This window comes from Micropterus salmoides, unplaced genomic scaffold, assembly GCF_014851395.1.
Source record: "Micropterus salmoides isolate LMB-PRFRI ecotype aquatic unplaced genomic scaffold, ASM1485139v1 Ms_hic_scaffold_15, whole genome shotgun sequence".
NCBI lineage: Eukaryota > Metazoa > Chordata > Actinopteri > Centrarchiformes > Centrarchidae > Micropterus > Micropterus salmoides.
Genome location: NW_024040596.1, coordinates 4,542,735 through 4,570,313, shown reverse-complemented (window position 1 = coordinate 4,570,313; position 27,579 = coordinate 4,542,735). Strand labels below are relative to the sequence as shown.

General features: G+C 38.7%; 2 protein-coding genes across 2 annotated transcripts in view; one reads left to right on the top strand and one right to left on the bottom strand.

The window, feature by feature from the left end:
• The window catches only part of LOC119903836 (carboxy-terminal domain RNA polymerase II polypeptide A small phosphatase 1-like), a 31,937-nt gene extending 18,884 nt beyond the window's left edge, over positions 1–13,053 (top strand). The window contains exons 4-7 of the mRNA XM_038720084.1: positions 6,761–6,817; positions 9,570–9,662; positions 10,858–11,043; positions 11,222–13,053. Coding sequence (XP_038576012.1) covers positions 6,761–6,817; positions 9,570–9,662; positions 10,858–11,043; positions 11,222–11,296 — 411 coding nt within the window. The 3' untranslated portion in view covers positions 11,297–13,053. The remainder of the gene's footprint in view (positions 1–6,760; positions 6,818–9,569; positions 9,663–10,857; positions 11,044–11,221) is intronic.
• A 742-nt stretch (positions 13,054–13,795) lies between these two features.
• LOC119903835 (obscurin-like protein 1) overlaps positions 13,796–27,579 on the bottom strand; it is a 39,960-nt gene continuing 26,176 nt past the window's right edge. The window contains 14 exon segments of the mRNA XM_038720083.1: positions 13,796–14,324; positions 15,691–15,960; positions 19,043–19,309; positions 19,531–19,635; positions 19,892–20,053; positions 22,404–22,557; positions 22,793–22,905; positions 23,571–23,837; positions 24,876–25,142; positions 25,709–25,978; positions 26,130–26,396; positions 26,514–26,783; positions 26,909–27,184; positions 27,267–27,542. Coding sequence (XP_038576011.1) covers positions 14,314–14,324; positions 15,691–15,960; positions 19,043–19,309; positions 19,531–19,635; positions 19,892–20,053; positions 22,404–22,557; positions 22,793–22,905; positions 23,571–23,837; positions 24,876–25,142; positions 25,709–25,978; positions 26,130–26,396; positions 26,514–26,783; positions 26,909–27,184; positions 27,267–27,542 — 2,975 coding nt within the window. The 3' untranslated portion in view covers positions 13,796–14,313.

The window sequence follows — 27,579 nt, the reverse complement described above, 5'->3', positions numbered from 1 at the left end:
GCATATGCCCTTTTAAAAAAGTTTTTCCACTTAAGACAATGTTCTCAGTGAAGCCATTTACAACAAAGCCTGTCGAGTAACAATAACTCCGAAAGTGTCGCTGTCTTTCTAATGTAATCTGCTGGCAGTGTTATTGCTTCTATCCAACTGCCATTTAGCGCTACTGTACTGAGGTGAAAGAAGGCTTAACACCAAAAAAACTGTGACTGGGCTCATGTGTCACCTCAACATTAACCATTTATTGTATGGGTGCTCTGATTTCTTGATGCAGAACCAGGCTGCACCCTAAAATCCAAGTGGGGTCTGAAAAAAGTCTTTCAAATTTGATTTTGTGGTGGTGGTGATGGGGCAGTGGATAAGACTGTGCCTTTGGTGTGAGAGACCCGGGTTCAATCCCCCACCCTGACCCATCCACCATTGTGTCCCTGAGCAAGACACTTAACCCCTAGTTGCTCCAGGGGCGAGCTACCTCTGACATGTATAGGAATTGTAAGTCGACTGGATAAAATCTTCAGCTAAATGAGTAAATGTAAAATGTAACTTTGAAGAATGAAAAGTAAATTGCAAAAGACAATGACATGTTCAGCTGTTAACCTCGGGTCGTCAGGTCCTGGCGGCAGCTTTCGGTATGTGCACACAGCAGCTATGTTAACTTTATACTCAAATGATACACAGTTTGAAAGATAAAATCCTCGTGATTTGACCCATGTGAACAATTTCAAGATAAAATCCCCACAGCGGGTCCAATCAGCGCCTCTGTCAGACCAGCCAGTACAATCAAAAGTGACGCGACTCACCTATGAAGCCTCATAGTAATCCACCAATCGATTATATTTCAACACAAACGGTCTTGTTATGTTGTCAAAGGTCCAGACGATCCAATCCAGTAAAAATATTTAGTCCAAAACACATTGATCCATCAGTAAATCCCCAGGGACTGTTGCCGCATCGTTTCATATTTGCCGGCAGCCGTGGCTCGTATGTCTTTATAACCGTGATAACTCAGATTTGGATGTAAACAACTCTGATATTTTGTATTAAAATTAGCTGCTGAACTCTGACCTTTCGACTGACACCAAATCCAACCCAATAGGAGCTCACATGTCCCGCACACAGCCTACAGCAGCCAACGAGAGCCTGCGCTGTAAGAAAGGGCCTGCCCCCATTATTTTATGGGTAGGCCGAGCCAATTGCAAGCAATTGTGCCGATGACTGGCACTTCGTGTAACAAAAAAAAATAACAATATACAGCTTTAAGTAGGAAATTCACGATCTACCAGCACAAAAAAACACATCTGCGTCGAGCTGCCGGATCCATGGGGCGGTGCTGTATTAGAAAAAATATGTGAAGACATACAAACCTGTGTAAAATAGTAATTTTTCATGGTATTGGCGTGAAATTTTTCCTAGGACTAGGTAAGGCTTCATGCCGCGGCCCTACAGTGTTTTCCAGCTCATAAGTCCCAGCTGTAGTTATCTGCATGCATTTGTTATCAATCATTTTCAAGCGGAAATGAAAAATATATTAGTTTTAGTGTGTTTGAACTTATATTAATCAATTCCAGTAGCACTTACAATCATTCTTACTTTTGGGTTACCTTTCAGAGAAGCCCGAAACCCATGCATTTACTCCAAAAGGTTCAAGAACTACATTCAATTTACTTTGGATGTGCCTTGAATAGGCATTTTGAACGAATTATACAGGACTGTTAAGAGGTTAACTGCAATGTACCATTAGGTTTGAGTAAGTAGGACGTAAGATACAATTTTGAATACAATGCTAACTTTTATCATCATTTAGTCATTTCTATATAAACTCATTGAAAACATTACAACTACATACCTTTTTGAATAAAATCTATGCACAACATAATTCAAGAATCACATCAAAACTATCTGAATGAATATACAGTACAGCATGCTGGGTAACTATAATTGTTTTGCCTATTCAGAGACGATAAATCTTGACCGCAAATGGTTATTTCAAATACATTTTTTTAAATTTAAATAATAGTGCATAAATATAATATAAACTTCCATCCAAATTAGTTTATTTGTCACTTTCCCCACTTTTTCTATCTTCATGTCAACTTTTTGCCAGTAACTACTTAGGTCATCTTTTCAAGTATTCAAAAATAGCCAGGACCCTCGCATAGAGTATCTGCTGTTAGGCTTCATTATAGACTGTCAAAGCAAACTATTTAGTTGCCAAGCTAAAGAAGGTAGAAATAGCAATAGGATTTGCACTACATAATGTTGCATATTTTTATGAGGCACATGACTTATTTTTAACTTAAAGGATGGGGCTCAAGTGCCACCTAACCATTAAACATTTATTTTATTGGTACTCTGGTTTCATGATGAAGAACCCGCCTGCGCCCTAAAATCCGACAAGGAAATGTCAGACATTATTTCTTAGTAAATAGGACACAAAATGACAAAACAATACTAACTGAAGTCATTTATATATAGACACTGTACTTTCATACAAAAAAATCATCACAGCTTTTTACATAGAATCTCTATACAACACATTTTCAAAACAGTGTAGATAGTCAGATAGCATTTCAGATTGCATATTGAGTTTTACATTGTTCCTACAAATAACTGGCTTCCTTTGATCAGTTTGATACCTTTTAAGGTAGCATTCAGTGAACAAAGTAATCAATGCCATAAGTCAAAGCTCCTATGTCACGACAAATTATGTCATGAATGCCATGTGGTGTTTAGTCCTTCTCGGGTCACAGACTGTCCCAAAGGATGTCACTGGATATTGCCTCGAGCTATGTGTAAACAGGGTCAGACTCTGTGAAGTCCATGTTCAACACAAGGTGGATGATAAAACTCATCATTACTTTGACACACATACTAAAACTTACTTTAGGTAACACGGTTTTGAGAGTTGATTGTATGCGACAGAGGAAAGCCAGTGTGCTGTGCGACTAATTATTTATTTTAAACTTTTAGAATATAGAAAAATGTACTTTTATATGAAACATAAAACTGGATAAAATTTAACAGATGTACCTGTATTAAATAACTTCAAGGTGTGAAACTGGTGAATAGTCAAGTATTAATGTTACCCTTAAGTCATCTTATTCAAACCCTGTAGCAGACAGACAATGTTGTAAACCTTTGCAGAGGTTTTCCTGCATAGAAAATGCGTTGCACTTTGTAGATTTCTGTTCTGCTGGTGTGGTGCCGCTGTATCATAATCAGCACAGTATACCAGGAAGACGCTGCAAACTTCCAGAGAGGAAGAAAAGAGCCGTCTGTGTGGCTGGACCACATTGTTACTCCTGTTACGTCTTCGTCACACAGCAATAACAATCACTAAAGAAAACAAAACTGCTTCTCCCTGATATATATAGTGTTTTAAGAAAGTTTTATATCGCCAGCAGGTGTTTAAAAATGCTGTTGCAAATGGCATTCGGCTTTTGTAAATGCTGCTCTATGCGTTTGTTTACACTGCTGGAATGTAAGGAAATAAAGTCGCTTTTTAAAATTTTGTGTTTTTTTTAAGAACACACGTTAAGAGGAAATAAAAAGAAGAACACGAGGTTAGTTCATTCCAATATCCACATGACGACATTTCAATTTTGAAGTAAAACAAACAAAATAAGTTATAAAATTATATTTCTAAAAGTGTCTTGCTTAAAATACAATTATTATTTTAAATGCTTAAAAATCAGGTTATTCTGATTTGTGTAAATAATATTTTGCCAGCAGGATCTATTTGTTTTGTAAGATGTTTAGTGTATCAGTATTTGTGGTCATGTTGTCGTTCTCAAACAGAGCTTAGCCATGTCATGCGACATGCTTCATTCTCAGGGTCGTCCTGACAGTGTTGGAGCCCTAGGCGAGATTGAAAATTTTAAACATTAAAGACTTATTTCCTGCATTTTGGGAAATATTTCTGCACCAATTTATGGTTAATCTTCATCTATATAAAGGGAAACACGATATTCAGGTGACAATTCAAAATGTTAACATTTAATAGAATATAATGCAGTCAGGCTTTCAGGCATTCTGTATGATATTGCTGTTGATGTTTTCTCCTGTAGATCAATTTTCCCTGCTGAGTCAGCACACAAGCTTGGCCTTCCCTTCTATTTTGAGCCTCCGTTTAGGGAAATAACCTCTTTTAATAGGCCTACGTGGGACCTTTTCACCTCAACGATAAATTAATTCATTTTAATTCAGTAAAAAAACTCCTGGACCTTTAATAGCTCCTGTGTTTCAGCAGGTTTTCTGCTCATGTTCAAAACATCTGCACCTTCAGAATATCTCCCATATATCTGTTTTCTTTGACATGTCCAGAAAAAAATAGCAATATTACGAGACTAATGTCATCATTTAATGAGAATTCATAATATTTTTAATTCTACCTGGCCTCTACCCTGCTGTGCATTACATTATTGATTCGCTGGTATATAGCCTAACCCTTAGACTGTTTGACCGACACAGTTTGGGACAGCGTGTTGCACGTGAAAGCGAAACCAATCAAAAACACTACTGATAGGCAGAAATTTCACCACAAATCCACACACATGATAACTTCTTCAGCCGTTCCGAAAAGTGTAGCTCACAGTCCAAAACAGAGCAAGGCTGCAAAACTCTACCAGTTACGTTACTGTCTGGACTCACGGCGATGATTAAATCGCCGGTGTTGCATCAGCTGGGCGGAGTTGATTTGTGCCGAGTATAAAGATTTGTCTTGCAGCGCCCCCTGAGATTTTGCGCCCTAGGCGACCGCCTATGTCGCCTACGCCAAGGGCCGTCTCTGTTCAGTCAGTACAAATACTACTGCGACCACTACAGAAAATTGCAGATTTTGTATTAATATCCAGGAATTACCATTACGCTAATGAAAACAATAGCTGATGTTATATTTGATTTGAATTTTATCTTGCTATTAGTTAACTGTATAAATGAACACATTATTGTAATGTTTGATTTAATTGTGAACGGGGCACCTTTTTTTTTTTTTTTTTTAAAAAATGATTTAACACGATGGTTGCCATTTTTTCAATCATATAATTATTCATACTCATAAAATATGCTGCTTGTAAAAAGTGTTTGCTTGAGCCAGTTGATAGTACACATGCATGTGTACTGTGTGTGTGTGTGTGTGTGTGTGTGTGCGTGCACGTGATCAGGATGGTACCACACTTTGATAATACTTCACTGGACAACTGAGACACGAGTGGCACAAATCAATGACAAGTATAGGACCTGTGCAATAAGATAGGAAAAACGCAATTGGCAGATAAATGACTGAAATTCCAGACATGCTTGGAAGTAATTTTAGGAGCATATTCGTGGTGGCTTTTAAATATTCAGGTTAAGATCGCGGTTAAATCATGTAAAGAAGCATCAGCGTAGTTGGAGGAGAAGGAGGGTGTTTTTAAACCGTCAATGCATTCAGGCATTATTTGTCCTCAGAAAAGTGGAGGGTGAAAGTGGATTTAAAAAAGAACAGCAAAAGAAAGACTGTGTTGTGGTGGTTGCTCAGCCCACAAGCTCCCACAGACACTACACACTGCCAGCTCCCTGTGAAAGGGTGGAGATGGAGAACCGAGGCGGCGAGTCTCTAGCAAGGCAAAGAGTTGGCGGATCAAACCAGAACTAAAACGGCTATGAATAGAGGATTAGCATTTGTACCGATGGCACTTAGAAATGTGTTGTAGTTCGGGTTCAAGCTGCATACACATTGTTGCCCATAAAGATTCTTTTGAGTCTGACAACAAAGAACAAAATAAATGATTAACTAATCCCCATTAATTGGGTGCAGGACTGAACATAAACCAACATGCATTGGGGAAAAATAAATTCAAACTTACACTTTCTGTTATAATTTATGTTAAAATTGTTATGTCTTACTTGCATTACCTCATAGGATACCAATTTAGGCCATGGTATAATGCCTTACATAGAGCACGCTTAATATTTGAGGCGCATATTTTAGGTGTGAGACCTGCCTAAATAAATCAGGTATTTTTATCAGCCATGTCTCTTTCTGTAGTGGCTGTATTTCAGTGATGGAAGTGACAAGAGCCATATTATTTACTGTGCTGTGTTATTTAAAAGCTGAGGTGGCGTCTTCCTGTCTATTTGACACAGATTTGTTGCAGTTAGACTTTCTGGTGATCTGTCACATTGACAGACAGGGTAAAAAATTTCCACCCTAATTGATTGCCTGTCATTTTAATTTTCTAAAGATAATGAGTCACATAGCCTATTTAAAAGAATTTAATTTGATCTCAACAACATTTATCAAATAGAACTTACAGATTATTCAAAGTATGAACAGAGACACAGACCCCGCAACATTAGCTGCCACTGGCTGAACACGTTATCAGTATTACTTCACCTTCCATCACATCAATGGCACTTTTTTTACCTCGTTTATCAAGATAATTATCGGGCTTTCTAAAGACATTTTGCGATAGCTAGGCTATTTGGTGATATAGCCTAGCAATGCCTTGCTAGACAATAAGGTCATGCAGGCTAACTAATATGCACACTCGCCACTAACTGGACAGAGGGGTCAACAACAGGTGGTCTACACGTGGTTATTGACAGAGTTGCATGTGAATTACTGAACGTTACGCTCTTAGTCTTTATCTGTCAAAATAACTGATGGCCTTGAGGTTTTTCCATCACAAAAATTTCAACATGAGCCCTGATTTGTTGCCATCACTCAAGAAAGTTTATTTGAAGATGAAATGAAAAATATTCTCTTTGTGTTTTTCAACAGCCAGTGAACAATGCTGATTTTATCATTCCAGTGGAAATTGATGGAACAGTTCACCAGGTAGGCACTTGATATGCTTAATTTGCTGCAGTGTCTTCTTCTGTTGCTTCAGTTGCATCACCACGTTGTCCAAGCATAAGGCAGCCATCATAGAGGTTTCTACAAGCGTGTTAGACTTTACTACTTTTTACTAAAAGCCACAAAGATTTGTGTCACAAGATTGTGCAAACAGGAATGATATCACCATTTTATGTGCAGTGACTATCATTGTACTGTAGTATATACCACACATCAGTGACCAAACTCAAATACGAAACTAAGAGAAATCCTAACATGGTGACTCCAGTATGCACTGAAAACACTGTGCTAGTGCCCTGACAGTGCAGGAGCTCGTTCTGTTGATGGCTCCCAGCAGCAGGTGGCTATTTCCATGGCCTGACGAAATGAGGAAACCCTGACAGGCTTCTCAGAAGTCACCGGTCATCAATCTCACTCTGTGGCGCATATCATGCCGTGCTCATTGGTGCTGGGGAATGGTTGTGACTTAAACGGTAACTACAAGCTGTTGTGCTAGGCCTCCCAGAAGACAGACGAGCTTTGTTGTCCAAAGGGCCTGGGTCTGTTTCAAGTAATCCAGGATAGGCTTGTTAAAGTGGGGAAAGCCTATTCGGGATGACTTGGTTCAGAAACAAGGCCGCCAGCATCTTAGTGGAAGTAGATATAAAGACCTGTCATGGTGTTTTGATGGTATATTCCAGCTTTGTATTTTATTTTGCAATGTTTGATGTCATTATAGCAACATAGAATTATCAACATAGAGAGAAAATAATGTTAATGGTAGAGGAAAATCTGTGCTCAAGTGGGCACCACCATAGTATATACTGTTTATCGTGATAAGGACAGACCTGTCACGTTACGTTGGAGACGTTATTATATTAAAATGTACGTTATAATGTTAAAAAGCTCTGTTATGTTGTGGGCTGAGTTCACACCAACCTTGTTAAGTCCGGTTGAACCAAACCTTGGAGTGGTTACCCCCTTGGTGCAGTTTGTTTGGGTGACGGACCAAACAACCTCTCTCTCGCCCTCTGTTTCACAACAACAGACTGTTCTGGTCCGTCTCCCAGGGGTGGTCTCAGACCGCTGTCAAGTGAACTCAGCAGTGGTTCATTTCTTTTGTGAACACCTTTCCAACCAATCACAGGAAGTCATTTAAAATGGTACTAATCTATGATTACAATACTATTTTATGTATTATTGTTGTTTTTAATATTTCATTTGTAAAATGTTTTATTACCATTTAGTTTTTTTTTTTGCTTGCACATCTTACCTTGGTGTTTGGTACATGCAAAAACACATTAAGAGGATATAAAAACACATTAAGAGGATATAAAAAGACAAAATACTGTCAAGAACAGGAGGTGGGGAGCAAAGGGAGAACAGAAACCTCCTGGGGAGCGGAAGAACTACAATCAAAATATGAAAGTAAAAAATACTATAGCAAAAAATAAATACAACATATAATAATTATAGACTAATCATTATAATATGAAATATTTATTCTTCATGAAAGGCTTGCACTTTTTGAACGTTATCATTTATGTAGCATGTAGGGATATATGCATTAATTAATTAATTCAAGGAGATACATATTTCTATAAACATAAGCTGCTTTTATGATTAGTCTTTACTAGCCTACAACTTTTTTTTTTGCATGTTTGCAGTTGTGGCCCACTGACTTCCCTGGTCCACTTTGTATGACAATAATGCAAACTAGTTGTGGCACTGATCTGTAATGAGACCGTCTGATGGCAGAGCGTCTCCCTCAAAATGCCTGCATTATTAATTAATTAATTAAATAATGAATTAATTGATTTATTAATAATATTATATTTGCAGTGGTTTTCTGTCTTTTTACCCGCAGGTTGTATGACCAATAATCTAACAACATTTTCACCACATGGCCCAAATCACGATGTTTCCTCCACCGTACTTTACAGTTGGGATGAAGTTTTCACGATGTTATGCCGTGCTGTGCTGTTCGTCCAAATAGCTCAGTCTGTGGAGTGTCAATGTGCTCTTTCTCAAATGTGAGGCATGCAGCAACGTTTCTTTTAGTAAGCAGTGGCTTCCTTCGTGGTGTCCTGCCGTAGATGCCCTGCTTGTTCAATGTTTTACGTATTGTAGACCCATGAACAGAGATGTTAGCCCGTTCCAATGATGCCTTCAAATCTTTGTCTGTCACTCGGGGTTGTTTCTTTACTTCACTGATGAGTCTTCGTTGTGCTCTTGGTGTCATTTTGACTGGGCGCCCACTTCTTGGTAGAGTAGCAATAGTCCCAACCCAACGTGTCTCCAATTGATAGAATGTTTGCTAAACTGTAGACTGTTGACTGGTGAATTTGAAATAACTTTATAACCTTTGCCAGCTTTATGTAAATCAACAAATCTTGTGTGCTTCTCCAAGTGTGCTAAAAACTTTTTTGAGGTCATTAACTCAAGGGTTCACATACTTTTTCCTCAAGCACTATGAGGTTTTTTGGTTGTTCTCAAGAAAGACATGAAGGATCAGAAAATATGTTATTATTTTAGACACATTATATTTGTCAATACCCTTGACTTAGATGAAGATCAGATCACATTTTATGACAAATCTATGCAGAAAACCATGAAATTCCAAAAGGGTCACATACTTTTTCTTGTCACTGTGTATTTCCCCCTACGTAGTTTGTTTTCCTGGTCAAATCCCTACTAACTGAAACATGTGTTACCGTGGATTTCATACTTCTGTGCCTTTTGTGTCTCCACCCAGGTGTATGTGTTAAAGAGACCCCACGTTGACGAATTCCTCAAGAGGATGGGAGAATTATTTGAGTGTGTTTTGTTCACTGCAAGCTTATCCAAGGTCAGACTGCTGTTCTCATTCTGTGCAACTTGTGTCTAAAATTTGAGTCATTGTAGCAGGCAGGCTGGCATTTTGCAAACGGGCACAAACAGGCATGATTGACACTTTGTTTCAAAACCTTATGCTCAGAATCACTGAAAGCCCAGTGTCATTTTTATGTTTGATTTATAGGTAACCTTCCACATACACCTTCACACATCTTGATACCTGTCAGACAACTGCACAGACATTTTAACCTCTAACATTTACTTCAGACTGTGCTAACCTTAGCCTTGACTTAGCTTTGTGAAGCATTTGGTCGGTTATACCTCAGTGGCTCTCTCACACTTGATTCATTACATTTTCATTGCCTTGGTTGTCCACAGTGTCACAGATATAGTTTGTCTACATCATCTGAAATCAAATGCTGATGCTATATGTTTTGAAAATATCCAGGTTTAAATGTTGTAGATATCACTTCTCCTTGGCTGACACATATATTCATACATGCATACATGCATAGAATTTGAATGCAGGCTGGTTGCACTATGTGTAGGCATTAATGTGTAAGTTTCAAAGGCTACTATTGAAAATGATCCACTTGCTTGTATAGTACCATAACATTAACAGACTAATGTACAACTTGCATAACTAAGTTATAGTTTCATGATCAAGAGTCTTTGCCCCTCTGCTCAGTCTTTAACAGCACACAGTGGGAAGGCTACTCCACTGCACAGTACCTCCCTAGCACCAAATAACAGACAAAGTTAGCATGTAACGGCTAAAGAACCAAGTACTTCCCAAAGGAGTTGGTGGAGACCCGAAACAGCTAAAAGAGATTGAATATTGGAGTTGCATTCATCAGGTGGACAAACAGATCTCCAAATGAATTCTAATGTCTCTGTGTGCTAATAAGTTCTCCATTGCAACTTGTTACTTGTAATAATATATATATGATGTGTTTACAAGTTGTTTAATACTACAGAATGCATTGTCACTGAGTTTCTTCAGTAAAGTCCAGTAGTCTGTGTTCCTTTTTGTTGTTTTTAAGTGGGAAATGTGCGTGTGCTTCTTATCACCCTGTCTGCATTTTTTACTCATCTTAGTTTTCATGTCATGTGAAGTCCCATTTAAATGAACATACCCGTACATTATAGCTGTAAAGACATAGATTAACGTAACAAAGCTTGCCGCTGGTTTTCTCCTGCTACTATAGTATGCAGATCCTGTGTCGGACCTGTTGGACAAATGGGGGGCCTTCCGGAGCCGTCTCTTCCGGGAGTCATGTGTCTTCCACAAAGGGAACTACGTAAAAGACCTGAGCCGTTTAGGAAGAGACCTCAACAAGGTCATCATCATTGACAACTCCCCAGCCTCCTACATCTTCCATCCCGACAACGCAGTATGCCTTTTTATATTTCTTTCTCTGCAATACGCTGACATACATGTGATTAACGGACACTTAATAGTTGTTCACTAAAATTTAAAACAATAGACCAATATTAATATAATTATAGAAAATGAAGCAATATTGATAAGGTCTTGTAATCCCACCATATCCTGCTTCTTCGAACCTCCAGGTTCCTGTAGCATCCTGGTTTGACGACATGTCAGACACCGAGCTCCTCGACTTATCCCCTTCTTTGAGAGACTAAGCAAAGTGGATGACATCTATGATTTTCTGCAGCAGCACAGGAGTTTAAGTTAACAGAAGCAGGATAATAGGATGAAAATAATCACCAGCAGCTGTCGTCACGGGGCCACGGAGGCTGGTGGGCCACAGGCTCAACGCTGCTTCCGACTACAAGGACCACACTGCAACCAATGTCATGTAATCTCGTGTTCTTACAGTATATAGCATAAAAATGCGAAAGAAATCTTCCAACAGGGTTTGGTACTTCAGCAGTGCCAGTTATCCAATCCGAGTGCCAGATTTCTTTTCTCCTTTTTAAAAAAAAATACGAGATAAAGACTGAAAATGAGACTTCTGTATACGTCTTTTGCAATGCAGCTAGTGTGTTGTTGTCATGTGACAGCAGTGAGTATTTAAGCGTGCTGTAAACCTAGATTGTGTGAACAGTTGTTCAGTGCCATTCTACAAATGAACCACATCAATCATTTTCATGTCAGTACTACAATGTAGCATTTGTAATAGGATTTGAAGCTCTCGCACAATATAACAAATCAGTGACGACTGTCCCTGAAATCTCATTAACTTACTCTCTGTTTTGTTCTGCCTAAAATGGCCAGATGTGTATGTAGTAAAAGACAATCATTAAGTTTTGTGAATTTTGGTTTAATAATTTCTATAACATGTCCAAAACACATATTTTTGATCATAAATAGTGCACTTTCTGTGTCTTCCGAAAGTCTTGAACGAATACGGCTTTCGGTAGGAATTTGGCTCCAAAAACACACAATCAATCTTTCAGATTTTACATTGGGATTAAAAAGAAACTGGAACAAAAATCATGGGAGATCGTCATCATTGATGAGGTTTAATTACTGGAATCTAATTAATCACATGTAATAACCTTTTTATGTGTTGTCTTATGTCCAGTCACGAAACATCATAATCTTGATTTATTAGCTCACTTCGTACTTGCAACATTAAATCTTGAAAAAGCTTAATATAAGGTATATAAAACGTACAAAGTCTGCATCTTTCGGACAGTTTTAGATTAGCATTGGGACAGATTGACTGCGCACTGATCGGACCTTTCAGAGACTTACCACTGCAGAAATGGTGACATTATTTTTGTACATACAGGATTTTAGGCAGTAGTTTTTGATGTAGTTTTAATGTTATTTTACCTTTTTTTTTTTTTGAGTTTTTAGTTTGATCAACCAAGCAACACTGTTTATGTGTGCAGCAGGGGGAGGCTGCAACCGGCTATGGCAACTTTAACAAGTTTGTTGTTTGATCTGAAAGCACACCTTGAATTGCCTCCTATCGGTAAACTTGAATCCGAGTTTTTTTTCGTGTAAGACTTTAATGGAGTCAAGTGTACTGCCTGATTGATCTGTATATTCAGTTTCACAGGGGAAACTTGTGCCAGACATGTTTAAGCGCCAGATTGACTTTGTCAGTCTGGAGCGATGTTTGTATGTGTGCGTTTGGGTTTCGGTGTGATTGCGTCAGCGTGAGTATTTACATTGGTTTAAGATTTTAAAGAGAGATACTTTGACAATACATGATAAACCATAACCTGTCTTTTAAATAATGATTTAACTTTTCTTTTTTTTTTTTACTGTATGCAACAAGAGTATTAACGTTGTGACTCAAGTAAAGAAACTGGTTCAAACAAGTGAGTTTTTAAAATTGCTGCTGTCAAATGTAAAGATTGGGGGGAAAAAAAATACACCTAGAGATTTTTACCTTGCATCAATAAAGCATGTTTTATTGAAACAGGTCATATTTCACTACAGTACTTTTTTTTTTTTTCACATACCTAACGCTCAACACAACATGGCAGAGGTGGAAACAAGTCAAATGGAAAAATGGAATATGGAACAAATTTCATATGAAAGTAACTATCATTCTTCTTTAAGTTCAAACATAACACCCACTCAACAATAACACTAGCATGCCCTGATTTATCAATCAAGGAGATCAAGTAATTATTTACCTATTTCTTTCCTCAATTACCTGATTTTTGGCCCAGTGTATTTACATTACAAGCCCCTTTCTGCAAGACAGAACTCCCTTCATTCAAACTTGAACTTCAGGTTTCATCATAAAAAAAAAAAGTCTATACAACGGACAAATGATGAAAACAGATATGAATTGTTAAATGTAATGAATTACTAAACTGTTGCTTAGAAGATTATCTTCAAAGCCTGAAGCAAAATGCAAATGTGAAACTGGAAACTAACATTGCATTTTCTTTATGGTAATATATCTGCTGCTGTCAGAGAATGCTCGCTGTCACAACACAAACCCATGCTCTGATACACGGGGAAATTACACTGAGCAAGTCAAGTGGTACTGCAGAAAAAACTGCGCAATTACACATGGTGCTGGTTAAAGATTCACAAATGTATTTTGCTTTCATTCATTCTTAAACTTATCTGAATAGACAAAATCACCAGCAGGCCACTGTTTCGGACACAGGGAACAGAATTTTACAAACGACCAAGATGGCATCTGTTTGTTTTTTTTGTTTATTTTTTCCTGACTTGCATTGTGGCTGGATTGCATTCAAACTGCTGTGTGTAAAACTCTGAACTCGCATAATATTGTTTCATGAACAACCATACTTCCCACTAGTGAAGTCATTTGATCTTTACAGTATTCAAATCAGATTTTTATTGTCACTGATACACATTCAGTTTAAATTTCCATAACACAGTTACTGTCAGATCTGTGCACACAGGACATTATTTACATCCAAACTGCAATTTGTATTATGATAAAGGAAGCCCTTAACATTTATTAACACACGGACTATGACACATTTTATTTGAACAGAATTTTAGTTCCTCAAATGCAAGTTGCTTAAGGAAAACCAACTCCCTGGATTTACTGAACTGCATGAAATCCATCAAAACCCTGTTTAAACCATTTTTAGAGACATACTGTTTGTAAATACATAAGCAATGCCAACTTAAAAGCATCAGTTTAATAATCCATCCGTTTAAATGAGCCGACGACAGATGAAGAAGACGTCACTCATGGATCACCTGTGAAATTTAAGCAGAGGTCCAGAGAGCAACAGTTAATTTGATCTTATTCTGTCAAAATGTTACCTGACCATTAACAACAGTTTTTACGAAACATATACTGTATTATAAATATATTTAAAAAAGCTTTCTGCAGACATCTTAAAAACTAACCAGTGGTACTTGAGACCCTTCATCTTTAAGTTAGATTGTTTAATTAGAAGGATTTTTAAGGGCCAAAATATCTGAAATTATCAAGTATTTGACCAGGAAAAAGCAAAAATTTGAGAAAAGTCAGGGGAAAGGAATAATTTTGTGCCACAGATCATTCTAACTTTAATCATCTTGTGATATTATCTCATCTTGTGAAATCATCTAATTTGCCAGTCTCTTCCTCTGCTGCCAGCGATTACGCTGTGTAGGCTATGACTCATGTATCCCACCCAGTTTATACTTTCTGACCATTTTAAGTTCTCTCAATTTCCTTAGCTGAGCATGAGTTCTGCTGGTGCTGCACATCGCGCTCAGTTTAAAGCCGAATTAATTCATGACAGGTTTACCACCCAAAGCAGATGACTGAACATAATACTCTCTGAGTGAACATAATAAAACTAAAAATAGTTTATTCTCCTGCATGTTTAAGTAGCTCGAGAATGTTCTGTGGGTGAGTGCGCCGTATCGTTTGACCTACATGCCTGCAGATAGAGTAGGTCCATAAACACCCTATATCATTTGCAGAATGCAGCACTCCAAAGTCAAAACATTTACTGTAGATATTGCGATGTGCTGCCTGTGCAGCGCCAAGTCATGCACCACACTTTAACACGCCATCATGACAATTCAGAATCAGTCTGAAAGGTTTATGTTTTCTTTTCTTTTTTTTTATGCTTCTAATGCAAATATTGCTTTTTAGTTAGATAGTTTAATGAATATAAACCATTTCTGCATTAAAAACACCATTTTCTTCCATTACTTGAGGGTACATCATTCTACTAGTGATGTTTTATCAGTCATCTTGGAAAACTCAAGACTTTGTCATTAGCTCCATCTAGTGGTTATTTTTCAACTAATACACCCACACAGTGGCATGTCCAAGGACAAACACTGAATTAATGCTATTACTATGACAAAAGTAGGCTTCATAAACTGAAGAGATTATTTTGACATATTTGTAAATGATTTGAAATCATGTTGCATACAAACTGTGAAAGAATCATAATTCATCCCTGCAAGGCTTTTTGAATCTTACATGTACCATACAGTAAATCCATACAGTAATACCCGTTTCCCTGACAATGTAAATGCATTTAAAAAGTAATGTCAGGTAAACTGGTCAGAAAATTACGTAATAAAAAAATGCAGTGAAACATCTTTTTCTTTTACTTACTCAGCACCCGAAGCTGGGCTCTGCTTTTTGCTTTCCCCACGGTGAACTCCACCACTCCATTCATGTCCGGGGAGGTTTGTCTGAGGGTCAGCCTGTGGACTGTGCCCACCCTCTCCAGGCAAACCTGTGAGCTCGGCTCTAAGGGCTCCCCATTCAGACTCCACACAGGAGATTTGACGACAGGGGCCGAGACCTCACATTCGAAGCAGGCTTCATCAGGGGCCATGACTTCCACATCCTTCAGTTCTCTGACCATTAACACCGACTGGGCTGAGTCCGTGTACAAAGGAGAGGGAAAGCTGTTAGCTCACAACGCATGTTATTAGGTGTATTTAACAGTTGAGCTGCCAACCCCACATTTGTTTATGAACCCTGACATCATCCAGTTAAATTGGAGTTAAATTGAAGCTTTTTCATTTCTTGTACAAAGTGGTGAGTGTTAGGTCTTACCGAGGTAACCTCTTGCACTAGAGTTTGTTTTTGCTCATCTTTCATTCCCTTTATTTCTTGGTTTATGGTAAAGTCACTACATGTCAGACCAGGGCACATACAATACAGTCATGTGAGACATTTTGACTTGTTATTGTAGGAAAAGCACAGGTGTTACTAATAATATTAACGATGGCTATTTTCCATTTAAGCTACGACAGTGTGACAGTGAAGCAGCTAAATGGTGTTCAGCCTTTGTTAGGGGGAGACCGGGTATGGTTGTAACATAGGGAGAATTGTAACAACACCAATTCCACCAATTAGAGATAAGATAGGAGTCATGTGATCATTTCAGTATTTACCTACTTCCTCCCCGATCAGACACGGTGGTTGTTGAAACAGTTAAATTCAGAATATATAGAGAAAAAAACGATTTTAAGATCAGAAATTAATTAAATTTTTTGACCAAGATGTTTTGTAAAGTATCTATACTATTGCAGATAAAACAGTTTGACCTGTTTTAGACTGAAATGTGTTTTCTTAGGCAACATGTGATGAATTTTTTCCTTTCTAATTTCAAACCACTATGCTAATACAGCTAGCTAAACATTGGCTGACAGGGGTGGGTTGTAACACTTCTTTAAGAAGTGCTATACATACAACTGGGGACTTTCTCGATTATAATATTTTACAGAGTGCCCATTGCAGTCTGGGCCCACCAAGCGTGCACTGCAGGGTTACCAGCACTGTGACCAGTACTTCCCATTCACATGTTGTTCACATTGTTGGCGCATCGGCACTCGATCTTTTCCATACTCCGTCTCCGCCGGTGTAGAAGGCAGAGAAGTGCACGCGCAAGAGTAAAATATAGACGTGCTTGTACTTATTACCAGTGAGTATCGGCCCACTTCAAGCACTGAATGTGACTCTGATTAAGGATATACACACAAGGAGACACACTTTTTTTTTGTGTTAGACCTAAGGATGTACAGAGATGTTCTTTAATTTAGTACGTTTTATTAAATATACTGTTAAGTAAGTTTATTCGATAGATACATTTATATACACATACTGTAACTGCGTACGAGTCATCAGAAACTCTGTTACAGTGAGAAACATTGTTCTTTTATATCACTACCTGTTTTTGAAGCATATCATACAGTGTGGCATCTATTTTTGCTTCTTTTGTCTTATTGTCGGTATTGGGGTAGGTTGTAACAATGCATTTGACATCAACTCACGAGGTCTGTGATATCCGTGTAGAGGATTGAATTGGTGCCATGTGTAGTGAACAAATGTGGGTACTTTGTATAAAAGTATGAGAACTTTAGCTAAAAAATCCAGTGAGTTATAGTTGCTGAAGCAAAAACTGTTACAACCATACCCGGTCTCCCCCATATTTATGGTGGTGGACAGTAACTAAGTACATTTATTCAAGTACTCTACTTAAATACAACATTGAGGTACCTGTACTTTACTTGAGTATTTGCTTTTCGTGCCACTATCTATTTCTTCTCCACTACATCTCAAAGGGAAATACTGTACTTTTTATTTCACTACGTTTATCTGAGAAGCTTTAGTTACTAATTTCTTTACAAATGAAGCTTTTTACACACAGAGTTTATAAAATATGATGTTTTGTTATAATCAACAGTGTATACAAGTATAGCTGAAACTATTAGTCGGTTGACGGAAAATTAATTAGCAACTATTTGGATCGTTTCAATCAGTTCATGGAAAAAACATTTCATGGTCGCATCTTCACAAATGTGAAGATTTGATGCTTTTCCTTTTAATTATTTTAATTATTTGAATGTAGTGGTAATAATGCTGAGGTTTGGACTGTGAAGGTGTGACTTTGGGTTCTGGGGTAATTGTGACGACATTTCTCACTTTTTTTCAGAATCTTTACAATCAATCAATCGATTAATTGAGAAAATAATGGGCAGATGAATTGCTTATTAAAATAATTATTAGTTGCAGTCTGATACAAAATAGTTTAAAATGAGCTCCAGCTCAACAACTTCAGCAGTAAAATCCTGCTTTTACATGAATTCATGAGGAATAATAATCTCATGATAGAATATATAATAGCAACAGTCACAAGGGACACTTTTCTGCATTGAGTACATTTACTTTTAATACTACATTTTTCTTATTATACTTAAATACTTTTGCTTCAGTAACATTTTCAATGCAGAACTAGTATTTTTACAGTGTAGTATTAGTACTTTGTTGTCATCATTTGACATCTAAGTGCCATGTTCATTGTTTTAAAATTAAAAATAATTATTATACAGTTTGTGTTGAGAAGGTCAAATTATGCCTCTGCCATTAGAATCCATTATAACTGATATAAGTTTAGGTTGACCGCAGCAGCTGTGTGAGGGGCTGCCAAAATGAACAGCCACCTTTCAGCAGAGATATAGATGACTAAAAAAACAAAACGATCAAGGATGTTGCAAATGGAGAGGAGGCAAGAGTGAAAGGAAAACAGGCATGTGAAGAATGGAGGGTCAATTTTGTGTTAATGCCCTGGTGTTATCCCATTACAACCGGATAGAATCCATGTGATAGCTTTGCTTTGCCAGTAGATGGAGCTACAAGGTTATGCACAAGGTTCTCCTTTCCCTGCATTGCACTAACATAAGAGAGAGACCTCATGCTGCTGACACTGTGTGTTGTTGGGCTATGATGAGTCCTGGCATTTGTCACTAGTACATATACACACACACATACCAATAACAAGAGCAGTAGTACAGTATATACATGTCTATGCTTAATTTTTTGTAGTCAGACAGATTATATTGTATTACACTGATTATATTGTACAATAAATTTGCAAAAAAAACTAATGGCTGTGAAAACAAAAGTTTGGCTGTAACCTGTGCAGTGCTTGTTAATTGATCATGAACTCGCTTACCCTCCACTGTCAGTTTTGCAGAGCATGTATACTCTCCAACCTGCACACTGTACATGCCCTCATCGTCTAGCGCCACCTGCTGGAGGATCAGTTTGCGGTAACAGCCTTCACTGCAGATCTCAAAGCGCTCGGAGGGCAGGATGACATTGCTGCCTTTGTACCAGCGGATACTACATCTGGGGTTAGACACAGTGCAGTCGAGGATCACACGGCTCTTCTCAAGGGCGGTCTTATCCTGCAGAGGTTTCACAATGTTGACAGGGAGCTCTGAAAAGGCCAAAGTGCAATTTAGATTTAGTAAGTGGACGAGTGATGATTTGTTAATCTCCATAAATCAACACACTTCTTTTTTTTAAAAACATATTTGACCCTATTTTGATATGAATAGAAAATTAACTGCACAGCTTTAAGTGCTTACAGAATGTGAACTAGCTCAGCCACCCAAATTGCTAAATGTATAATAAATGTATACCATCATATCATTATACCTTCCACCTCCAGGTAAGCGACTGATTCAACATGTCTGGCGACGAACTTGATCTCTCCAGAGTCCTCTGCTCGCACATTGCACATCAGAAGAAAATGTTTGGTGCCTGAAATAAGAATAAAACTGTCAAGGTAAATGATAAGCCAGACAATAATTGGCTCAATTCTACTGGCTAAAATTACACAATTCCAGGCACACGATTTTTTCAATTTCCATTTGTGGAAATTATTATTTACAGATTTTCAAATGTTTTATCTTCTGTTCTATTAGGCTACATTATTTTTGTGGAGTATCAGAGCATTTTAAACCTCTGTCTCATTTACAATATTTATGAGCATAACATCATCAGCAGAGATGCTGACCTTCCTGGCGGATCTTGATGGTGCTGGTGGGTTGTATCCTCTCCCCATTTCTGTACCATTCTCCCTGTACATCCTCCACTGAGAGCTCACAAACAAACACAGCATTCTGATCTTCCTGGATGTCCAGGTCCTGGAGGCCCTGCAGGGTGAGCAGCTCACGCTCTGCAGAGACATTTAACATTGAAGGAAATTTAGAGTTACGGGCATCTCTTAAGAATTTGAAAGTGAAAAAAAAAACAAAAAAACAAACAATCTCAAAGCTTCTTTTTAACAGGACGCATGTACGATATGATTCCCTTTCCCTTTAAAATACTGTAATGGATATGTGTATATGTATAGAAATGTTTTATTTTCTGTGTTATAGCCTACATTGAAAGCTAACAGTTGCACAGAATCCTCCGATATTGTCCTGCCATTAACTCAAAGCCTGGACCTCCTTCAACAAACAGCTTCCCCTTTTGTAGTACCAGTATTTACTATTAATACCACAAACTAATTGTAATCACAATAATAGCCATTATTAGTAGTATTTTAGTATAGTATAGTATATGCTATACTAGTAGGTCTATAACCTGTTAATTTTGGTGAAGAAAAAAACAATTGTATATATTTCAAATGTTCACCTAATTTGAAAAGGTATTTAGTACGCAGCCATGATTGTAAAACCTTGCACACCCACACATGTTTTCAATTACTCTGTGCCAGTTCGAGCTGGGCTCAGCTTGAAGTTGGGTGGCTTTGCTGAGAATTACGTGAGATCACAGGACTCCATGTGCCAATAAGAATCATAAAAGTGTAATTTGTCTTTGCCCCAAGGTGCAACAAAGTTTTCAGAAGAGAGAGAGAGTGATGCCAATCAAGTTTAGTCTGTACATGCCCTCACAGTCCTTAATAAAAGTCTAATCAGCCTTAACAGAAATCACCTGTGTGGGTGAACCATAGGTGGCAAGGGCCTTTTTAATATATAACCATGCTCCACCAAGTTTTTGGAATTTTGTGGTTCTCTTGGTAATTAAAGCATTTTCTGCTTCTCATATTGTGGCTTATTTGACATTTAATTTAGCTTAGCTCTTTTGATTGAATGAACTTGAGTTAAGGTCAGGGGGAACGTGCACCATGGAGTCCGGTATGCACTTCTCAGCTAGCCACCTACCTAAAGATAGGGTTAGTGATTTGAACTGTCCTGATGAATGGGTGAGAAAGATTTACAGGTGGCTAAATGTAAATAAAATTCGCCCAGGGGAAATAACAAAGTCCCCAGCATTAAGAGAAGCCGCAAAACAAGCGCAGCAGATTATAGCAGCTAGCAAAGAAGAGGCTAACAGCAACTAAGATGGCAGCGCTTATCTGGCAGTGCATGGTAAGTGCTTTCTTCTTTTGTGTTCAAGTTACATGTTTACTGTCTTGTTGGTCAAAATTATCCTACCTGGCATTACCAAGCTAACTACACAGAAGCACCCCAAATAAGTGTTGACATGTCTGACTAAAGCTTACTTCGTTTGCTAGCTGTGCGAGTGGAAACATACCTAGGTCACCCAAACTCAGACTCCTCTCACATTATGGTCGTACTGCTAAATGTGGCCAACCATAGCCTAAAAGCATTTTACTTTATTGTTTCTTTGACATCATTTACCCTCTGTCATAGAAATTTCCACGGCAGACATTTTTGACTTGTCAAAGGAGGTGTCACTGTGAGCTAGCTTACAGAATACAACCAAAGGTAAACTGAATATAGCATCAATAATGCCTGTGTTTTTCCTGTCAGGACACGTCAAAATGTCTGCCGTATAATAGTGCGGCACCCGTTGGTGAATTGTGCTGCAGACTGTATGTAGGTTGACATAGATGTTGCTACACATTAAGTTTAACTCGATGTATGTTGTCATTCAAATATTTTTTGGGGATATCTTCCTTTACATCCTCCAGACTAATGTGTCACTGATTTCTTTCTGTACGTTGATGTTAATTATCTAGAATAACTTATGCGTGCTGTCAGTCACAAAGTCAGTGAGTGAATGAAGAAAGTCATTATGTCCTTTGTAAATAAAGGACTGACCCGGATCTAACCAAAGTACAAACTTCTGATATAAACATAGTTATTTTCAGTCAGAACTGCTTAGTTGCTGCCCTGTAATTGAGTTAGCCACCTTTCTTGACAAATTGCTGATACAAAGTGGTGGAAAAGAAGTAACACACAGCTTGTGCAGCTTACTCAGCTATACCTCTAGCCTCTGCGTTCATTTGGTAGAAATGGCTGATGACATTGCTGCAGTGTAAGTCGGGTGTTTTGTCGTATCCTGGGCTTTCGGTGTTTAGTACTTGTTGACAGCAATTCTCAGTGCATATTGTTTAAATTTGTGTGTGCAGTTCTGCTGAATAATATTACAAATCTCTTGATGCTTTCATGACACAGCCCACACTGTTCTTTCAGCCAGCCTATAACGTCGCCTCACACCACTGTGAAACTACAGGCCGTTGTCTGTAAATTTTTGTATTAGACAGCAGACTTTACCATAGACCTCCACAGCGCAGGATGTAGTAACATCTCCGGCATCGCAGGTGTATATGCCAGAATCACTGACGCGACATTTCATGATCTGAAGAAAACGCTTCCTTCCCATTGCATAAATGCGCAAGTCCTTGCCTGGCTTCACCTCAACCCCATCCTGAAAAGGATTCATCATCACAATCACAATTAATTATCTCTAAACAACTGAAACTGTACGGGATGCATTGTCCAACTGCGTGAAATGTCATTCTTTGGAATATGTATTTATTTACTTGACAATTTTTAACATATTCTTACAGACACTTTATTATTGATTGTTTTGACTCTGGAGTTTTGTAAAAAATCAGAGCCTAAATGTTGGTTATGGAGAAAAATAAAAATCCAACACTTGCCTTCATCCATTTCACATCAACATTATGTCTTGATAGCTCACACTCTATGGAGATTACCGCCCCGTCAGGTACTTTCTGGTCTTCCAGTTTTCTGAAAATTGTCACTGGGGGCTCTGGTAGAGAAAAAGCAAGTTAAGTTAGGCAGACACAACGCCTCTTACAAAATACACCAATGAACCGTATGAATTGCTGCTGAAGTCTGAAGTATATACAGTTAAGTTATGTGGACTAATTTTAACAATTGTCATCCCCAGCTTTTCAACCCCTTAGCTCAAAGGGATGGTGCACACTGAGTGACTCGGCATGGAGAGGATTATTTTACAGTGTGAGGTTAAACTAGGACCTGACAGAAAAGACTGAACAGAGAGGTACTGCTTTTCACTGGGTCATCCTTGGCTATTTTGTGTTGGTAACGTGAGCCTAGATAAAGGCAACAGTAGCAGAGCTGTCACTCTATTCTATTATGATGCCTCCACTGGTTGGCATTTGGTCTACTCTGAGTGGACCACTTTAGCTACCAGTCTGAGGTCATAACAAAATTAGTACAGTAACATTTTGTTTTGGTAGTACTGCAGGGTACTGTACGTGGTCTGTGAGCTGAAAAATTATTAAGTAGCCTTTCTAGATAACTTATGACAACACTACATGTTAATTGGCCTTGTAATAGCTGCATTGTCTCAAAATTACTTTTAAAGTCATTTTAAATTCACTATGGTAAAATCAAATTTTGAGCTCTGCTTGTTTAAACAAACAAAATCTCCTGTTCTAAAAGACCTACCCTTCACAACAAGCCTTGCAGACGTCTTCAAATTCTCTACACAGAACATAAAGGTGCCAGTGTCTTCTACTGAGAGGTTAGAGATAGTGAGGCTGTGGACTTCTCCTTTGGCACTCATACGGAAGTGATTTGTCGGCTTAAGCTGGATTCCGTTCCTCTTCCAGGTGCCAGGGACATTGGGATGGGAGAGCTCCACCTCAAAAGACGTCGTTTCTCTCTCTGTGGTTTTTACGTCAGTCAGCCCTCTCTTGATTGTGATTTTTCGAGCTGTAAAGAAAATTTCAGAACTGTGTAAGAGCGTCAATTACAAGTACATTCAGCGATCTACTTCGTGGGTATATGTAAATACTTTGCAGTATAGTTAAACAAAGGTTGAAAGCTTGGCCCCTGTAACTAGCATTTTCATTCCGCTTTAACCCTGAGCAGACATGGTGTCCATTTTCTGTAACAGAATAGGCTGGAGTCTGTTCTGTACACAGCAGTTAAATGATACAAGCTGGCACACATTGACAAGCCGATATTTTAGTCATTTGAGTATGGGGCTTTACACAAAAGCCAGCTTTGAAACTGCCAACATTTTTCACTTATTCTAACACAGACGAGCATTCCCTGTGGAAAAAAGGAGTGTTTATTTTGGAGACCTGATGACAACAACCTTAGTTTTGAAGGCCAGGGTGTAAATTTAGATGCAATGAGAGGAGATCCAAATTCATAGGAGGTGCCAACAGCAGCCTGAAGTCTGACTTTCCCCATCCCACCCACACTAGTGTTGAAAGAACAGCCTTTAATTCACCCACTGGCCTGTGGATCATAGGACTAAGAAATATAAGAAGCATGCAAAAAGAAAAACAAGCATAAGTACATCTTAATTACTACAAGATGCCAGTTTTACAATGTGCCAAGCTTGCTCCTTTGGAGAAATTTTAAGTAGTGCTCATTTTCTTTCCAAAATGAAATTCTAGTCGTTGAACAATAGCATGTTAACTTTGTTATTTATCATGCACTTCCCTTAAAACTATAATCTCATTTGCCTTTGACATAGGTAATGAAATCATCAGGGCTTTATTGATCCTGTGTCAATACAGAAGCCCTGGTCTGAAAGTCAACATGGGCTGTCACCTGTTGGTTGCCATCATGTTCCAGTATAAGTGCCACCCTGGTCCCCAGTCACTCAAATTACTCTTACTCAGTTAATTGAGCTTTGCCTGCACAAGAAGTAGCGATGGTGTGCGGAAGAGGTGGAGTCGTCGGCAACGGCGGTAAACAAACAACAACGGGGCATAGCGAGAACACGTGCACACTCACGTTCCACTGTGAGCTGGGCTTGCGTGCGGTCATGGAGGGTTTCACAGCTGTAGGTGCCCCGGTCAGACATGGCCAGTTTGTGGATGGTGAGACTGTGTTTTCGGCCCTTGTGTTTCACAGTATACTTGGCTCCAGGGTGGATCAGCATCCCTTGCCTCATCCACTGCACCTCTCCCGAATCTAGACTCACCTCCACCTCTAGAGTTGCCTCACTGTACTCCTCAGCTACAAATGGTGTCATTTTCTTGGTGAACAACACCTGTTGCTCTAAAAAAAAAAAGAATTTAAAGAATTACTAAAAAGCGGCAGTGTCAACAATTTACTTTTTATATGATAGCACTGTATGCATGTATGAATTCTTTCATTGTTATATATAATGACACTTTGAAGCCATACAAAGATAAGAAATCAGCAAAGTTCAAGCACAGAGAGCAAGCAAAAGCTCAGAGGAGTCTTGCCTCCTGCAGCGTCACATATTCCCAAACCGCTGAGCCACTTGTCTCTGTCAGTTACCAGAGGAATTCTAACAGGAGAAGCTGCTAAGCGCTAGCCGTCAAAGGCGCCTCTTCAACAATTCTGAAAGGGTCATTATTTGTCATATTCAGTGTATGCTTATGTGATACTTAGGCTACACAGCCATTCAAAGTCTCTTGCTTTTATGTTCACATTCACTCCAGTATTGCTGAAAATAGCTTACAGTACAACATATGGTGATAACTACCAGAGAGAGATAAGGTTATTGAACAGTAAATGGTTGTTAAATGTTGTAATGTTGTGATTCATTGAGACATATAAATATAATTAAAGTGTTAATGTTTGGGGCAACGGCTCACCTTGAACCTGGAGTTCTGCCTCTGATACCAACCCCTCTGCATCAGCTGTCACTCTGCCGCTATCTGAAACCATGCAGTTGTGGATGCAGAGCATGTGGCATAGTCCGTTGCTTGAAATGACAGCGCGCTCATTCAGAGCTACTTGCTTTCCATTTAAGCGCCACACCAACTGAGTGTCCTCTGGTGAAACCACGCACTTAAATATAGCATCTTCTCCCTCACAGACAGTGATGTTACGAAGCTCCGCTATGAACTCGAATACACGGGGAGCTGAAGGCAAAGCATTCAGCTGAATTAGATTCATTGTGCTCTAAACATTAAGATGGCACACTGACTATTTTCAACTATTTTTATTAATAAGACTGTATATGATTTCCCTCTCTGATCTGCCTTAAAATGATAATGATTTAAACTGACTTACTTTCTACAGTGACAGTAGCTGAGGTCCTGTCATCTGTGGATTCACAAGCATATTCTCCAGCATCTTCTTCCAGCAGTTGGTGGATAGTAAAGCTTCGCTCTCGACCTTGTGCCCTTATCGTGTGCCGACGGCTTGGAGAGACCTCTTTGCCATCTTTTAGCCACTGGACATCTCCTTTGGGCTTGTTGATCTCACAACGTAACATAAGGCTGCTGCCTTTCAGAGACACAATGTTCTCCAATGGTCTGATAAATTTCACCGTCATTTCTGATGAGTAGAATAAAGAAATGTAAATCCAGTGATAACTTTATGACTGTTACAAGTAAAGTAAATATATACTTGGAAATAGAGGTCACATTTTGTTTAGGAGTGCCAAATTCTTACCTTTGACTAAAAGACTGAAATACATCTCATCTGTGTTTGCATCACAGACATATTCTCCAGAATCTGACAGCTGCAGGGGATTAATGGTGAGCTTGTGGGTATTACCCTCACTGGATATGTGAATGTTGTCCCCGTTCAATAGTTGGCCATCTTTCAGCCACCGAACATTAGCTCTTTCTCGGCTCACAATGGCAGACAGTGTGACACTCCCATTTTCATAGCCTGAGATGTTGTTATTTACTATTTTATTCACAAACTTGGCTGGTGGCTCTGAGAAAATGAGATTTGCAAGGACATTGCTTGTAAATCCTGTGTTCATACATGAAACACATTCATTCAAACAGAAAGTACAGAACTGAAATCTAAGACATGTTTCAAAGTAATTTAAATCTTACCTTGAACCTCAACAATTGTTACCAATTTGTCATCAATGGCATCACAAATGTATTTTCCAGAGTCTGAGGGCTGGAGTCCAGAGAGAACAAGCTTCCTCACAACGTCGTAGCTGTCAATTTTTATACGAGTGTCTGGTTTCAGTACTTTGCCATCCCATAGCCACTGAACGGTGGCGTTTGGCTGAGACACCTCACACTCTAATATAAGGTCATCTCCAGCTACCAGGATATGATGCTCCGGATGGCCGGAGTTTCCAATGATCTGTACCGGAGGCTCTGAACATAAAAGACACAGCATTATTTTCCTGCGGAGTGAATGGAAAAACATAACATTTACAGTGCTTAATAATATGATTACCTTTGACAGTGATATAGAAGACCATCTTATCATCCACAGCATCACAGGTGTACTCTCCAGAATCTTCGAGCCCAGCATTTAGGACTACCAGTGATCGGAAAACGCCTTGCTCCTCGCTACAGTATCGCTCAGTGTCATCAATTAGCTGATTATCTTTGTACCAACTGACTGAAGCGTTGGATCTTGATAGTTCACATACTAGAATAATGTCATCTGAAACTAAGAACTGCTTTTCTGTTTTTGCGGCTGTTTTTCCAAGAATCTTTACAGGCAAATCTGAAAATGAACAAGAAAAGTCATGTTTCAGGACTTG